Here is a 15,764-nt window from a genome sequence, read left to right on the forward strand (position 1 = left end):
GGGATAGGAGTACTGGGAATTCTGTATAAGAATTCTTCCTTCTGAGGAACATGGGAGGCAAGACATGTCTCAAATCCAAGGCAGTTGATATTTAGGATTGAACATTTTAGTTTTTTGACTGTGTAATTACCCATCACTGTTTAAGAGTTTGCACGTATTTATTACTTTATTTAATTTGTACATATTTATTCTATTTATTTTACTTTGTTAATATGTTTTGTTATGTTCTCTGTCTCCCCCTTCTAGACTGTGAGACCACTGTTGGGTAGGTATGTTGCCAACTTGTACTTCCCAAGCGTTTAGTACAGTGCTCTACTCACAGTAAGCGCTCAATAAATGATTGAATGAAAGAATTTCACTTCCCTGGGCCTCAGTTCCCTCATCGGTAAAATGGGGATTGAGACCGTGAGCCCCACGTGGGACAAGCACTGTGTCCAACCCGATTGGCTTGCATCCGCCCCAGCGCTTAGTACAGTGCCTGACACATAGTAAGCGCTTAACAAATGTAATGATGATGAATATTCTCTCTCCTTCCAAAAGCATCGCCGCTGCCTTGGACGGGAGCCGTTATCTAGGCAGCTCTGCCCGCCCTCGGCCCTGGAGCTCACATTCATTCATTCATTCATTCATTCAATCGTATTTATTGAGCGCTTACTGTGTGCAGGGCACTGTACTGAGCGCTTGGGAAGTACAAGCTGGCAACCTATAAAGACGGTCCCTACCCAACAACGGGCTCACAGTCTAGAAGGGGGAAACACCACTGCAGACCACGCGCCCCGCAGCGCGCAACTTGCGCGTGCCATTACTGGGCACGCGGGGCGGTCGTCAGGGGGCGGAGCTCCAGGGCGCGCGCCCTCCTCGGGGCGGAGTGGGGGGCCGGCCGGGAGGGGTGAGAGCACGTGAGTGCCGTTGCTGGGCACGCGGCGCGGTCGTCAGGGGGCGGAGCTCCAGGGAGCCCGCGCGCCTCGGGGCGGAGTGGGGCGGGGGGGGGAGGGAAGGTTTGAGCACGTGAGTGCCGTTGCTATAGGCACGAGGCTGGGGCGGAGCGGGGCGAAAGGACTGACAGCACGTGAGTGCCGTTGCTAGGCGCGCGGTGCGGTCGTCAGGGGGCGGAGCTACTGCGCGCGCGCGCCTCCAGGCGGAAGGGAGAAGCATTAATAATTGGAGCAGCAGCGTGGCTCAATGGAAAGAGCCCGGGCTTTGGAGTCAGAGGGTCGTGGGTTCAAATCCCAGCTCCAACACTTGTCAGCTGGGTGACTTTGGGCAAGTCACTTCACTTCTCTGGGCCTCAGTTCCCTCATCTGGAAAATGGGGATTAAGTCTGTGAGCCCCATGTGGGACGACTTGATTACCTTGTATCTACCCCAGGGCTTAGAACAGTGCTTTGCACATAGTAAGCGCTTAATAAATGCCATGGAAAAAAAATGGGAGCGGGAAGGGTTTACAACACGTGAGTGCCGTTGCTAGGCACGCGGAGCGGTCGTCGGGGGGCGGAGCTGCAGGGCGGAGCGGGGCGGGAAGGGTTGAGAGCAACTGAGTGCTGTTACTAGGCGCGCGGCGCGGACGTCAGGGGGCGGAGCTCCAGGGCGCCCGGCTGCCTCGGAGCGGAGTGGGGGGGGAGGGGGGAGAACGGTTTGAGCACGTGAGTGCCGTTGCTATAGGCACGAGGCTCGGTCGTCAGGGGGCGGAGTGGGGCAGAAGGATTGAGGGAACGTGAGTGCCGTTACCAAGCGCGCGGCGCGGTCGTCAGGAGGCGGAGCTCCTGGGCGCGCGCTCGCCTCCAGGCGGAGTGGGGGCGGGAAGGGTTTGCAGCGCGTGTGTGGCGTTGCTAGGCACGCGGCGCGGTCGTCAAGGGGCGGAGCTCCAGGGCGCCCGCGCGCCTCGGTGGGGGGGGAGGGGGGAAGAAAGGTTTGAGCACGTGAGTGCCGTTGCCATAGGCACGAGGCTCGGTCGTCAGGGGGCGGAAGGATTGAGAGCACGTGAGTGCCGTCACTAGGCGCGCGGCGCGGTCGTCAGGGGGCGGAGTGGGAGGAGGAAGGCTTGAGCACGTGAGTGGCGTTGCTGGGCGCGCGGGCGGTAGTCAGGGGGCGGGCCGTTGCCGTGCGCGCAGCGCCGGGCGATGGCGCTCGCGGGCCCAGGGCCGGCGGGGCCGAGGGGCCGCGAGTTGCGAGCGGCCTGGCCCCGGGGCAACATGAGCCCGTGGCTGCGCTGGACGTGGCTGCTGGCCCTGGCGCTGGGAGCCCGGCGGCCCCCGCCCAAGGTCCCGTCCATCGAAGACGGGACCTTCATCCAGGCTTGCGTGGACGGCCACAATGACTTGCGCACCAAGGTCAATCCTCCCGCCAGCAACATGCGCTACATGGTGAGAGCTGCGCCGGGCCCCGACCCCCGCTTCTCCCCTCATTCCCAGAGAACAACAGTCACCACCCCCTCCACACCCACCGTGGCTAACCAGTGTTCTTTATTTTCGGATTCGGGTCACTTTAGCCATCGACACTTAAACATCAGCCTTGTTGGCTAGTACAGCGCTTGGCACATAGTAAGTGCTTGAGATAATAATTATGATATTTAAGCGCTTACTTTGTGCTAAGCACTGTTCTAAGCGGTGGGGTAGATACAGGATGATCAGATTGTCCCACGTGGGGCTCACACTTTCAATCCCCGTTTTACAAATGAGGTAACTGAGGCCCAGAAAAGTTAAGTGACTTGCCCAAGGTCACACGGCAGGCAAGTGGCAGAGGCGGGATTAGAACTCATGCCCCCTGACTCCCAAGCCCGGGCTCTTTCCACTAAGTCACGCTGCTTTTCATTGTTATCATTATTATTATTACCTACAGGACCTAGTCGGCCCATTCCCAGGATTGCCCCAGTCCTGGTGGAAGGCTAGGAGCAAGAACAGCAAGTCATAATAATAATAGTGATGATGATGGTATTCGTTAAGCACGTACTATGTGCCAAGCACTGTTCTAAGTACTGGGATAGGTACGAGGTAATCAGGTTGTCCCACATGGTAACTGTGGTAACTGAGGCACAGAGAAGTGAAGTGGGTTGCCCAAGGTTACACAGCGGGCATGTAGTGGAGCCGGGATTAAAACCCACACCCTCTTGCTCCCAAGCCCATGCTCTTGCCACTAAGCCACGCTGCTTCTCGTGTATCAGTGGGGACCCCATGATCGCACACCGGGGAGCAGTGTTGCCAAGCCGATTGAGCACGGGCCTGGTAGTCAGAGAACCTGGGTTCTAATCCTGGCCCCACCATTTGTTGCTTTGTGACCTTGGACAAGTCACTTAACTTCTGCCTGCCTCAGTTACCCAATCTGTAAAATGGGGATTTTACAGCGTGGCCCAGTGGAAAGAGCAAGGGCTTTGGAGTCAGTGGTCATGGGTTCAGATCCTGGCTCCACCAATTGTCAGCTGTGTGACTTTGGGCAAGTCACTTATCTTCTCTAGGCCTCAGTTACCTCATCTGTAAAATGGGGATGAAGACTGTGAGACCCCTGTGGGACAAACTGATCACCTTGTAACCTCCCCAGTGCTTTGCACATGGTAAGCACTTAATAAATGCCATTATTATTATTATTAAGACTGTGAAGACCATGTGGAATATGGACTGTGTCCAACCTGATGAACTTGTATCTACCCCAGTGCTCAGTAGAGTGCCTGGCACAAACACACTTTACAAATACCATTTTAAAAAGAGTATTGAAAAAAGAAGCCGGATCCCTGTGCCAGAGTGTAATTCCCAGCTAGACCTAAAACACAGTAATTCAGGTATTCCTGACACTTAAGTCTGACGTATGAATAAGTGGCGTAGTGGAATGATCATATGACTGGGTGCCACACAGGGGATCTCCTTCTAATAATAATTAAGGTATTAAATCCTGGCTCCATCAGTTGTCAGCTGTGTGACTTTGGGTAAGTCACTTAACTTCTCTGTGCCTCAGTTACCTCATCTGTAAAATGGGGATTAAGACTGTGAGCCCTCTGAGGGACAACCTGATCACCTTGTAACCTCCCCAGTGCTTAGAACAGTGCTTTGCACATAGTAAGCGCCTAATAAATGCCATTATTATTAATTTATTTATTATTATTTGTTAAGCACTTTCTAGATGCCACTCACAGTACCAAGCGCTAGGGGAAATAAAGCAGATTGGGTTGGACACAGTCCTTGTCCCACATCGGGTTCACAGTCTTACTCCCCAATTTCCAGATGAAGTAAGTGAAACACAGACAAGTGAAGTGATTTGCCTAAGGTCACACAGGAGACAAGTGGCAGAGCTGGGATTAGAACCCGTGACCTTCTGACTCCCAGACCAGTGCTCTATCCACTACACCATGCTGCTTCTCCTGGCCCTGCCCCATTGTGTGACTTAGGGAAAGTCACTTAACTTTTCTGAGCCTCAATTTCTTCATCTCTACAATGGAGATGAACTCTCTGTTCCCTTTTCCTCTTAGGCTGTAGCCCCCATTTTACAGATGAGGTAACTGAGGCACAGAGAAGTTAAGCGACTTGCCCAAAGTCACTCAGCTGATTAGTGGCGGAGCCGGGATTAGAACCCACGTCCTCTGACTCCCAAGCCTGCACTCTTTAAATCAATCAATCGTATTTATTGAGCGCTTACTGTGTGCAGAGCACTGTACTAAGCGCTTGGGAAGTACAAGCTGGTAACATATAGAGACGGTCCCTACCCAACAGTGGGCTCACAGTCTAGAAGGGGGAGACAGAGAACAAAACCAAACATATTAACAAAATAAAATAAATAGAATAGATATGAACAAGTAAAATAAATAGAGTAATAAATATGTACAAACATATATACAGGTGCTGTGGGGAAGGGAAGGAGGTAAGATGGGGGGGATGGAGAGGGGGACGAGGGGGAGAGGAAGGAGGGGGCTCAGTCTGGGAAGGCCTCCTGGAGGAGGTGAGCTCTCAGTAGAGCCTTGAAGGGAGGAAGAGAGCTAGCTTGGCGGATGTTGGGAGGGAGGGCATTCCAGGCCAGGGGGATGACGTGGGCCGGGGGTCCACTTAGTCTTTCCACTAAGCCACAGTGCTTCTCAAAAGTCTTCAGCTTTAAGGCTGTATGCTCCTTAACAGTGAACACTTCTCATCAACTCTGTTACATCGGAATTTCCCCTGTGCTTAGTGCAGGGGTCTGACCACAGTGCTCAATAAATGCAATTGAGAGTGCTCTTGTTCACAACTGAATACAAACCATTTATTGATTCCCTTGATTGATTGTGTCCATTCAATTACTGACTTAGCTACTTTCTAATGATGTCTTTGTAAACTGCCTGGCATATCCTTGTTTTCCCTCCTACCCCACCGTTTTGCAATTGATCTGTGTCTATCTTCCCCATATGATCGTTAATTTTTTGAGTGTAGAGAACACATCTTGCTTTTGCTCTACTCTCACAAAAGTGCCCATTTAATCCTCCCCTAGCTTCATAGAACTTACGTACATACCAATTTGTAATTTATTTTAATGTCTGTCTCCCCTTCTAGTCTGTAAGGTACTTGGAGTCGGGGTTGTCTGTCAATCAATCAATCGTATTTATTGAGCGCTTACTGTATGCAGAGCACTGTACTAAGCGCTTGGGAAGTACAAGTTGGTAACATATAGAGATGGTCTCTACCCAGCAGTGGGCTCACAGTCCAGCAGGGGGAGACAGAGAATAAAACCAAACATATTAACAAAATAAAATAAATAGAATAGATATGTACAAGTAAAATAAATAAATAGAGTAATAAATATGTACTAACATATATGCATATATACAGGTGCTGTGGGGAAGGGAAGGAGGTAAGGCGGGAGGGATGGAGAGGGAGAGGAGGGGGAGAGGAAGGAGGGGGCTCAGTCTGGGAAAGCCTCCTGCAGGAGGTGAGCTCTCAGTAGGGCCTTGAAGGGAGGAAGAGAGCTACCTTGGCGGATGTGGGGAGGGAGGGCATTCCAGGCCAGGGGGATGACGTGGGCCGGGGGTCGACCACGGGACAGGCGAGAACGAGGCACGGTGAGGTGATTAGCGGCAGAGGAGCGGAGGGTGTGGGCTGGGCTGTAGAAGGAGAGAAGGGAGGTGAGGTAGGAGGGGGCGAGGTGATGGGGAGCCTTGAAGCCGAGGGTGAGGAGTTTCTGCCTGATGCGTAGGTTGATTGCTAGCCACTGGAGATTTTTGAGGAGGGGAGTAACATGCTCAGAGCGTTTCTGGACAAAGACAATCCGGGCAGTGGCGTGAAATATGGATTGAAGTGGGGAGAGACAAGAGGATGGGAGATCGGAGAGGAGGCTGTTACAGTAGTCCAGACAGAATAGGATGAGAGCTTGAACGAGCAGGGTAGTGGTTTGGATGGAGAGGAAAGGGCTGATCTTGGCGATGTTGCAGAGCTGAGACCGGCAGGTTTTGGTGACGGCTTGGATGTGAGGGGTAAACGAGAGAGCGGAGTCGAGGATGACACCAAGTTTGCGGGCTTGTGAGACGGTAAGGATGGTAGTGCCATCAACAGTGATGGGAAAGTCAGGGAGAGGGCAGGGTTTGGGAGGGAAGACAAGGAGCTCAGTCTTCGACATGTTGAGCTTTAGGTGGCGGGGCGGACACCCAGATGGAGATGTCCTGAAGGCAGGAGGAGATGCGAGCCTAGAGGGAGGGGGAGAGAGCAGGGGCAGAGATGTAGATTTGGCCGTCATCAGCGTAGAGATGATAGTTGAAGCCGTGGAGCGAATGATGCCACCAAGGGAGTGAGTGTAGATCAAGAACAGACGGGGAACAAGAACCGAACCTTGAAGAACCCCCATAGTAAGGTAGGATGGGAGAGGGAGGAGGAGCCCGCAGAAGGGACTGAGAAGGAACGACCGGAGAGATAAGAGGAGAACCAGGAGAGGACGGAGTCTGTGAAGCCAAGGTTGGATAGCGTGTTGAGGAGAAGGGCGTGGTCCACAGTGTTGAAGGCAGCTGAGAGGTCAAGGAGGATTAGGACAGAGTATGCGCTGTTGGATTTGGCAAGCAGGAGGTCATTGGTGACCTTTGAGAGGGCATTTTCCGTGGAATGTAGGGGACGGAAGCCAGAATGGAGGGGGTCGAGGAGAGAGTTTGTGTTGAAGAATTCGAGGCAGCGCGTGTAGACGATTTGTTCAAGGAGTTTGGAAAGGAATGGTAGGAGGGAGATGGGGCGATAACTAGAAGGTGAGGTGGAGTCAAGAGAGGGTTTTTTTAGGATGGGAGAGACATGGGCATTTTTGAAGGCAGAGGGGAAGGAACCGGTAGAGAGTGAGCGGTTGAAGATGGAAGTTAAGGAGGGGAGAAGGGACGGAGCGAGAGATTTCATGAGATGAGAGGGAATCATCATCATCAATCGTATTTATTGAGCGCTTACTGTGTGCAGAGCACTGTACTAAGTGCTTGGGAAGTACAAGTTGGCAACATATAGAGACAGTCCCTACCCAATAGTGGGCTGGGGTCAGAAGCACAGGTGGCCGGAATAGCACTTGAAAGGAGGGAGGAGAGCTCCTCTGAGGATACTGCTGGGAAGGATGGAAGAGTAGCGGAGAATGTTGAGATCCGGGGGGTTGGAGAAGGTGGGGAGTGACTTTGGGGAGGTCAGATCTGATGGATTTAATATTATTAAGGAAGTAGGAGGCCAGGTCGTTGGGGGTGAGGGAAGGAGGAAGGGGAGGAACCCGGGGGCCTGAGAAGGGAGTTCAATGTACGGAAGAGCTGACGGGGATGATGGGCATGGGTGTCAAAAAGGGAGTAGAAATAGTTTATAGTCTAGAGAATAGTCTATACCTGCTCTTTGGTATTTTCTCTCCCAAGCCCTTAGTACAGTGTTCTGCACACAGTAAATGAACGAAAAATATCTATCCATCATATTTATTGAGCGCTTACTGTGTGCAGAGCACTGTACTAAGCGCTTGGGAAGTACAAGTTGGCAACATATAGAGACAGTCCCTACCCAACAGTGGGCTCACAGTCTAGAAGGGGGAGACAGAGAACAAAACCAAACATATTAACAAAATAAAATAAATAGAATAGATATGTACAAGTAAAATAAATAAATAAATAGAGTAATAAATATGTACAAACATATATACAGGTGCTGTGGGGAAGGGAAGGAGGTAAGACGGGGGGATGGAGAGGGAGACGAGGGGGAAAGGAAGGAGGGGGCTCAGTCTGGGAAGGCCTCCTGGAGGAGGTAAGCTCTCAGCAGAGCTTTGAAGGGAGGAAGAGAGCTAGCTTGGTGGATGTGGGGAGGGAGGGCATTCCAGGCCAGGGGGATGACGTGGGCTGGGGGTCGACGGCGGGACAGGCGAGAACGAGGCACGGTGAGGAGATTAGCGGCAGAGGAGCGGAGGGTGTGGGCTGGGCTGTAGAAGGAGAGAAGAGAGGTGAGGTAGGAGGGCGCGAGGTGATGGAGAGCCTTGAAGCCGAGGGTGAGGAGTTTCTGCCTGATGCGCAGATTGATTGGTAGCCACTGGAGATTTTTGAGGAGGGGAGTAATATGCCCAGAGCATTTCTGGACAAAGACAATCCGGGCAGCAGCATGAAGTATGGATTGAAGTGGGGAGAGACATGAGGATGGGAGATCAGAGAGAAGGCTGATGCAGTAGTCCAGACGGGATAGGATGAGAGCTTGAACGAGCAGGGTAGCGGTTTGGATGGAGAGGAAAGGGCGGATCTTGGCGATGTTGCGGAGCTGAGACCGGCAGATTTTGGTGACGGCTTGGATGTGAGGGGTGAATGAGAGAGCGGAGTCGAGCATGACACCAAAGTTGCGGGCTTGTGAGACGGGAAGGATGGTAGTGCCGTCAGCAGTGATGGGAAAGTCAGGGAGAGGGCAGGGTTTGGGAGGGAAGACAAGGAGTTCAGTCTTGGACATGTTGAGTTTTAGGTGGCGGGCAGACATCCAGATGGAGATGTCCTGAAGACAGGAGTACCAAAAAGTACCATTGAGTGATTGATTAGCTCTTACTGAGATGTACTGGGCACATGTTTGTATTAATCCCCTGGGAGAGTACGAGATGTTTGTGATAAAAGATAATCCCATAGACTTTCACAGGCTTGGGAGGAAGACCTTTTTTATGGTCTTTGTCAAGTGCCTAGTGTATGTCAGGCACTGTAATAAGCGCTGGGGTAGATAAAAGTTAATCATATTGGACACAGTCCATGTTTCACTTGGGGCTTACAGTCTTAATCCCCATTTTACAGATGAAGCAACTGATATACAGAGAAGGTAAGTGACTTGCCCAAGAACACACAGCAGACAAGTGCCAGAGCTGGGATTAGAATTCAGAACCTTCTCATTCTCAGGCCCATGCTCTATCCATTAGGCCATGCTGCTTCCCTGGGTTAAAATGTCAGTTCTGCCACTTGCATGCTCTGTGAACTTGGGCAAGTCATTTAACTTCATTGTGCTTCAGTTTCTTCATTTGTAAAAGTAATATGCCAGGTCCCCCTTCCCTTTAGATTGAATCCCCTGTGGTACAGGGACAGTGTCCAATCTGCTTATATTGTGTCTACCCCAGGCTTAGTGTTTGGTATTTGGTGTTTGGTACTTAGTAAGCATTAAAGAAGTACTTCAGTTATTGTCATTTCCATTAAAGATTGGAGTTGGAATTCCCCTCGTCACAAAGAGGGGTTACTATACAGATAATATGAACCTTACATAAACACTATTGTTCACAATGAACGTGCCTTCCTTCAATCGAGGAGGAGGCTTTCTAAAGAGTAAAAAATCATCCAGAATGTGGAGAAGGGAACACCCCTCTTATTCAAAGCCCTGAAAAGTAGAAAAGCACCCTGATCAGATGACATTCCTGCAAAAATCCACAAGCACGGAGAGGACCTAATTCTCAGACATTTGCGTGGATCACAGAGGAAATGCCGCAAGATTTCAAAGGTCCACAATAAATCACTATCTTTAATAGAAATCAATAAATAGTGTTTATTTAGTGACAACATATTAATGTCCTAGGAGAGTACCAAATAAGAAGGAAGGCAGGATCCTTGTCGCAAGATCCCTGTCTAGCTGAAATACAAAGGCAAAGATGGGTAAGCCAAGTTTTAAGCAATAGGTGCTTAACGAATACTACAGTTATTAAATGATTTCAGTGATTCTGCTGCGAACCTAGAGCCTGAATGATGTGTCCTAATTTTTATCTTGCAGAGTTGGGATGCGGCTCTGGCAAGGACAGCAAGAGCATGGTCAAAGAAATGTGTGTTTAAACACAATACTTTTTTAGGCAAAAAAGGAGCTGTCCACCCTAAATTTAGAAGTGTAGGAGAAAATATATGGCTTGGAGGCGTGGGCAAATTTAATCCAAAAAATGCTATTACTGCTTGGTACAATGAATTCAGGTCCTACACTTATGATACTAAAGGATGTACCGGAGTATGTGGCCATTATACTCAGGTAATTATTTTTTGTTAATGTCAAATTTCCATTGATGGGCTTTGCTGTAAATAATTTTTACACACCACTATGAACAAAATTAGTATTTCTGAAAATAGTTATTTTTCGTGCATTATCCCTTTAAACGTCTCTAGAGTAAGTCAATTTCTTACTAAGGATGTACATAACTTTTAGCTTTTGTGAAGCACAAGTAAATTGGAATTGATAGAACTTCCTTGAGAATGTCATTCTTTTAAGGAGCTAAGTGTTGGTGGTAGAATTTGTGGGCTTGAAAAGTTAGGCAGAGACGTCTTTTTTTTTTCTACTTCTGACTGACTGGTACCATGATTTTAACAATGTAGGCTGTTTTAATCAAGTTACTGCACTGCTAAGGGAGGAAGTCCAGGCCAGGAGCCAGGTGTCAAGTTCATTGCCCTAAACTAATACCAAGCTTGTCTAGGACCCAGTTGAGCTTTTTTCCCCCCAATATATCTTCTACATAAATCTATAGCCAACCATAACATCTCAAAGTTGCCTCAGAAATTAAGAACACTCTAGATCATGCCCCAAATTTTATTCAATAATTGTATCTCGTGGGGTACCCAAGGTTGTCAGTCTTACATCAAGTCTTTTCTTACTAATATCTGTAAGATTTTATTGCTGGGTAGATTTGTTTTCCTTGTGAGTATTTAGGCATTGCAGAGCCATTTTCCAGTATGACTATGATATAGTCTTGTTGCTGATGCCATGGAAATGAGGGGACCTGAGTTTTGGTTCTGGTTCCTTATTCTGGGGCTGTACTATTAGCGGTCAAGGTCTTGGAAACAGAGATGCCCCGAGAGCTTTCCATGAGGGGGTCAGGCCCAGCAGAAGTTCTTAACAAGAACTGGTGGGTATGGGGAGGCCAGGACCGATTGGCAGAGCATCTGCGGGCTTTAGGGCAGTGGTTATTTGGGCTGGAAAAAGGTGTTACATGTCAGAAAACCTTCATGAGCACTTTGCAGTGTACTGCGTCCCTGCTCGCCTACTTGCTTCATTCATTCAATCGTATTTATTGAGTGCTTACTGTGTGCAGAGCACTGTGCTAAGCGCTTCTGTGCAGTGTCCCAGCAGGAACCCAGCTGGCCGGGAAGAGAGTGGAAGTGGCGCTACCCTGTTATCCCCACAACCACTTAGTCCCTTGCAGATTCCTGTCCTGCAGCCTCAGTAGCAAGGCTCAGCCCATTGTTCTTGATGGAATACCTCATCAGTCATAATGGCTGTAGTTCTCTCCCCACTCAATCAGTCAATCGATCAGTGGTATTTATTGGGTGATTACCATATGCAGAGAGCTGTACTAAGCACTTGAGAGAATACCATATCACAGATTTGGTAGTCACGTTCCCTACCTACCATGAGCTTACAGTGTAGAGGGAAGAATGAGAAAGGAACAGGGTGACCCAAAATCTATGGAACTGCTTTCTGGGTATCAGCACTAAAGCGGAGGGCCCTCCTTCACACAATACTCAGCGCTGCCAGGGTGGGCTAACTGTCTCACCTGTTAGTTGGCATCAACCTGGCAGCTGAAAGGGATGCCCCCCCTGCGTGGTTCAAACAGTGTTGTCCTAGGGCCAAGAGCCTTCCGTGCCCGGTCTGGACCTCTGGATCTCCTTTCCTTCCTGAGATCAGCCTCCTGACTGTTCTGACCACCTGGCAGTCCACATACCATCGGCACATCAAAGCCCAGGGGCTCGAGCCACTGCATGTCACAGTGACCCAAGGTCTCATTTCTCCCATTACTCTGGGCACAGAGTAATGCAGAGACTGTCTAACTGGCCCATTGATTGCCTGGAGTAGTCATCACGTATGGGAAGAGGCGGATACATGGCATCCAGGAGTGTATTGATTCACTCCCTCTAGCCATGTGGGGGAATAACAGGTTAACTGTGTTGTTTTGAAGCACATCCAATTGAATCAGTCATGCTCACGACCGGTGGAAGTGGCTTTTATGTAATGGCCTCACGTCCCCATTTTTTGAATGGCAAAGTAGTTATTTTGTGTTGTCGCGTATTTTATTCTAATGAATCCTTTTTTACTTAGGTTGTTTGGGCTTATACCTACAAAGTCGGTTGCGCTATTAGGATTTGTCCTAAACTTGGTGGTTGGAATACTGGAATATTTATATGCAACTATTCACCAGCGTAAGTTTCTCTACTATTAATGTTTTTAATGGGAAAATAGTATTCACAAGTGAGTCCTTAAGATAATTCATTGAGGTTTTAGTGACAGTGGTCGGGGAACTGTCATCTACAGGGAGAGGAAAAAACCCCAAACCCCATTTTGCCCTAATTTTTAGCTTTCCTTTGTAGTAAATCTTTATCAGTTACTAATTGATTGAATTTCTACCACCTTACATTCCACCTATTCAGCGGTGTTTTCTTTTCAAAATGAGCAATAGGCACGAGCAAATACAATTGGAAAAGAGGGTGTGAATCAAGGAATCAGTGGTATTTATTGAGCACTAAATATGTGTAGTGCAAACAATAGTAAGTTCTTCGGGAAGTCACTTGGCTAGATTTGGTAGGCTCTCTGGTCACATAGCCATCTTTCTGAGTACTCAGTTCTCCCCCGTGTCTTAATGTATACAATGTATATATTATGTGTCTTAATGTATACGTTGAATACATCATATATAATGCATTTAATGTATTAATGTACACAGTGTTTGTAATATATAAAAACAGGTGCCCAAGGAGGATAAATGACTTGCCCCAGCACTTAGCAGACCAGTTGCAGAGGTGGGAATAGAACCTTGTTCTCCTGATTCCCAGCCCCCTTCTTTTGTCACTAGACCACACTGCCCCTTGCCTTCCTGCCATAAATGCTGCAGTCTACTTGGTTAAGGAAACCAAAGTATACTTCCACCCACAATAGCCCTCCTTCTGGCCTGGAACTCCCTCCCCCTTCACATAAGCACTAATCACTTAATAAGTGTGATTGACTGACTTGGGAGAGTAACACTACAACAGAGATGGTAGACATGTTACCTGCCCAAAACAAGCTTACAATCTAGAGGGGGAGAAAGACAGTAATATAAATTAATCAATTATGGATATTCATTCATTCAATTGTATTTATTGAGCGCTTACTGTGTGCAGAGCACTGTACTAAGCTCTTGGGAAGTACAAGTCGACAACATGTAGAGACAGTCCCTACCCAACAGCGGGCTCACAGTCTAGAAGGGGAAGACAGACAACAAAACAAAACTAGTAGACAGGTGTCAAAATCGTCAGAACAAATATGTAGAAGTAAAATAGAGTAATGAATCTGTACAAATTCATTCATTCATTCAATCGTATTTATTGAGCACTTACTGTTTGCAGAGCACTATTCTAAGCGCTTGGGAAGTACAAGTTGGCAACATATAGAGATGGTCCTTACCCAACAGCGGGCTCACAGTCTAGAAGGGGGAGACAGACAACAAAACAAAATATATTAACAAAATAAAATAAATAGAATAGTAAATATGTACAAGTAAAATAAATAGAGTAATAAATATGCACAAACATATATACAGGTGCTGTGGGGAGGGGAAGGAGGTAGGGCGGGGGGATGGGGAGGGGGAGGAGGCGGAGAGGAAGGAGGGGGCTCAGTCTGGGAAGGCCTCCTGGAGGAGGTGAGCTCTCAGTAGGGCTTTGAAGGGAGGAAGAGAGCTAGCTTGGCGGATGTGCGGAGGGAGGGCATTCCAGGCCGGGGGGGGACGTGGGCCAGTGGTCGATGGCAGGACAGGCGAGAACGAGGCACAGTGAGAAGGTTAGCGGCAGAGGGGCGGAGGGTGTGGGCTGGGCTGTAGAAGGAGAGAAGGGAGGTGAGGTAGGAGGGGACGAGGTGATGGAGAGCCTTGAAGCCAAGAGTGAGGAGTTTTTGCCTGATGCGTCGGCTGATTGGTAGCCACTGGAGATTTTTGAGGAGGGGAGTAACATGCCCAGAGTGTTTCTGTACAGAGATGATCCGGGCAGCAGCGTGAAGTATAGATTGAAGTGAGGAGAGACAGGAGAATGGGAGATCAGAGAGGAGGCTGATGCAGTAATCCAGTCGGGGTAGGATGAGAGATTGAACCAGCAGTGTAGCAGTTTGGATGGAGAGGAAAGGGCGGATCTTGGCGATGTTGCGGAGGTGAGACAGCAGGTTTTGGTGGCGGATTGGATGTGGGGGTGAACGAGAGAGCGGAGTCGAGGACGACACAAGGTTGCGGGCTTGTGAGACGGTAAGGATGGTAGTGCCATCAACAGTGGTGGGAAAGTCAGGGAGAGGGCAGGGTTTGGGGGGAAGATAAGGAGTTCAGTCTATGTATGTACATAGATAGATAGATAGATATGTACATAAATGTGGTGGGGCTGACAGAGGGAAGAATAAAGGATGCAAATCCAGGTGCAAGGGCAGAAGGGAATGGGAGAAGAAATGAGGGCTTAGTCAGGGAAGGCCTCTTGGAGGAGATATGCTTTAATAAGTTTTCAAAGGTGGGAGAGTCGAATATGAAGAGGGAGGACATTCCAGGCCAGGGGCCGGATGTGGGCGAGAGGTCGGCAGCGAGATAGATGAGACTGAAGTACAGTGATTAGGTTGGCATTAGAGGAGCGGAGTGTGCTGGCTGGCTTGTAGGAAAGCAGTGAAATAAGGGAACAGGGCGCAAGGTGATTAAGTGCTTTAAAGCCAATGGTAAGGAGTTTCTGTTTGTTGGGCAAACATTGGAGGTTCTTGAGAAGTGGGGAAATATGGACTGAATGTTTTTGTAGAAAAATGTTGTGGGCAGTAGAGCAAAGTCTGGATTAGAGTGAGGAGCAGGGAGGTCAGCAAGGACGCTGTTGCAGTAATCAAAGTGGGATTTGGTGTTTGGAAGCAGTTTGGAAGGAGAGGAAAGAGTGGATTTTAGCATTGTGAACCGACAGGATTTGGTGACAGATTGAATATGGGGGTTGAATGAGAGAGAGATGAGTTGAGGATAATGCCAAGGTTATAGGCTTAGGAGACAGGGAGGATGGTGGTGCTGTCTGTAGTGATTGGAAAGTCAAGGGGAGGCCAGAGTTGGGCGGGAAGATGAGGAGTTCTGTTTTGGACAGTCCTCATCTGGACTGTGAGCCCGTTGTTGGGTAGTGATTGTCTTGATTGTCTCTATTTGTTGCTAAATTGTTCTTTCCAAGCGCTTAGTACAGTGCTCTGCACACAATAAGTGCTCAATAAACACGATTGAATGAATGAATAAATTGTATCAGCCTCCTTGCTGACGTCCCTGCCTCATCATCATCATCAATCGTATTTATTGAGCGCTTACTATGTGCAGAGCACTGTACTAAGCGCTTGGGAAGTACAAATTGGCAACATATAGAGACAGTCCCTACCCAAC

General features: G+C 48.8%; 1 protein-coding gene across 1 annotated transcript in view; it reads left to right on the plus strand.

Annotated features, from left to right (window-relative positions):
* Positions 1-1,985: 1,985 nt before the first annotated feature.
* LOC119936898 (GLIPR1-like protein 1) overlaps positions 1,986-15,764 on the plus strand; it is a 29,769-nt gene continuing 15,990 nt past the window's right edge. Inside the window, exons 1-3 of the mRNA XM_038756458.1 lie at positions 1,986-2,362; positions 10,157-10,402; positions 12,461-12,561. Coding sequence (XP_038612386.1) covers positions 2,120-2,362; positions 10,157-10,402; positions 12,461-12,561 — 590 coding nt within the window. The 5' untranslated portion in view covers positions 1,986-2,119. The remainder of the gene's footprint in view (positions 2,363-10,156; positions 10,403-12,460; positions 12,562-15,764) is intronic.

This window comes from Tachyglossus aculeatus, chromosome 14, assembly GCF_015852505.1.
Source record: "Tachyglossus aculeatus isolate mTacAcu1 chromosome 14, mTacAcu1.pri, whole genome shotgun sequence".
Lineage (NCBI taxonomy): Eukaryota > Metazoa > Chordata > Mammalia > Monotremata > Tachyglossidae > Tachyglossus > Tachyglossus aculeatus.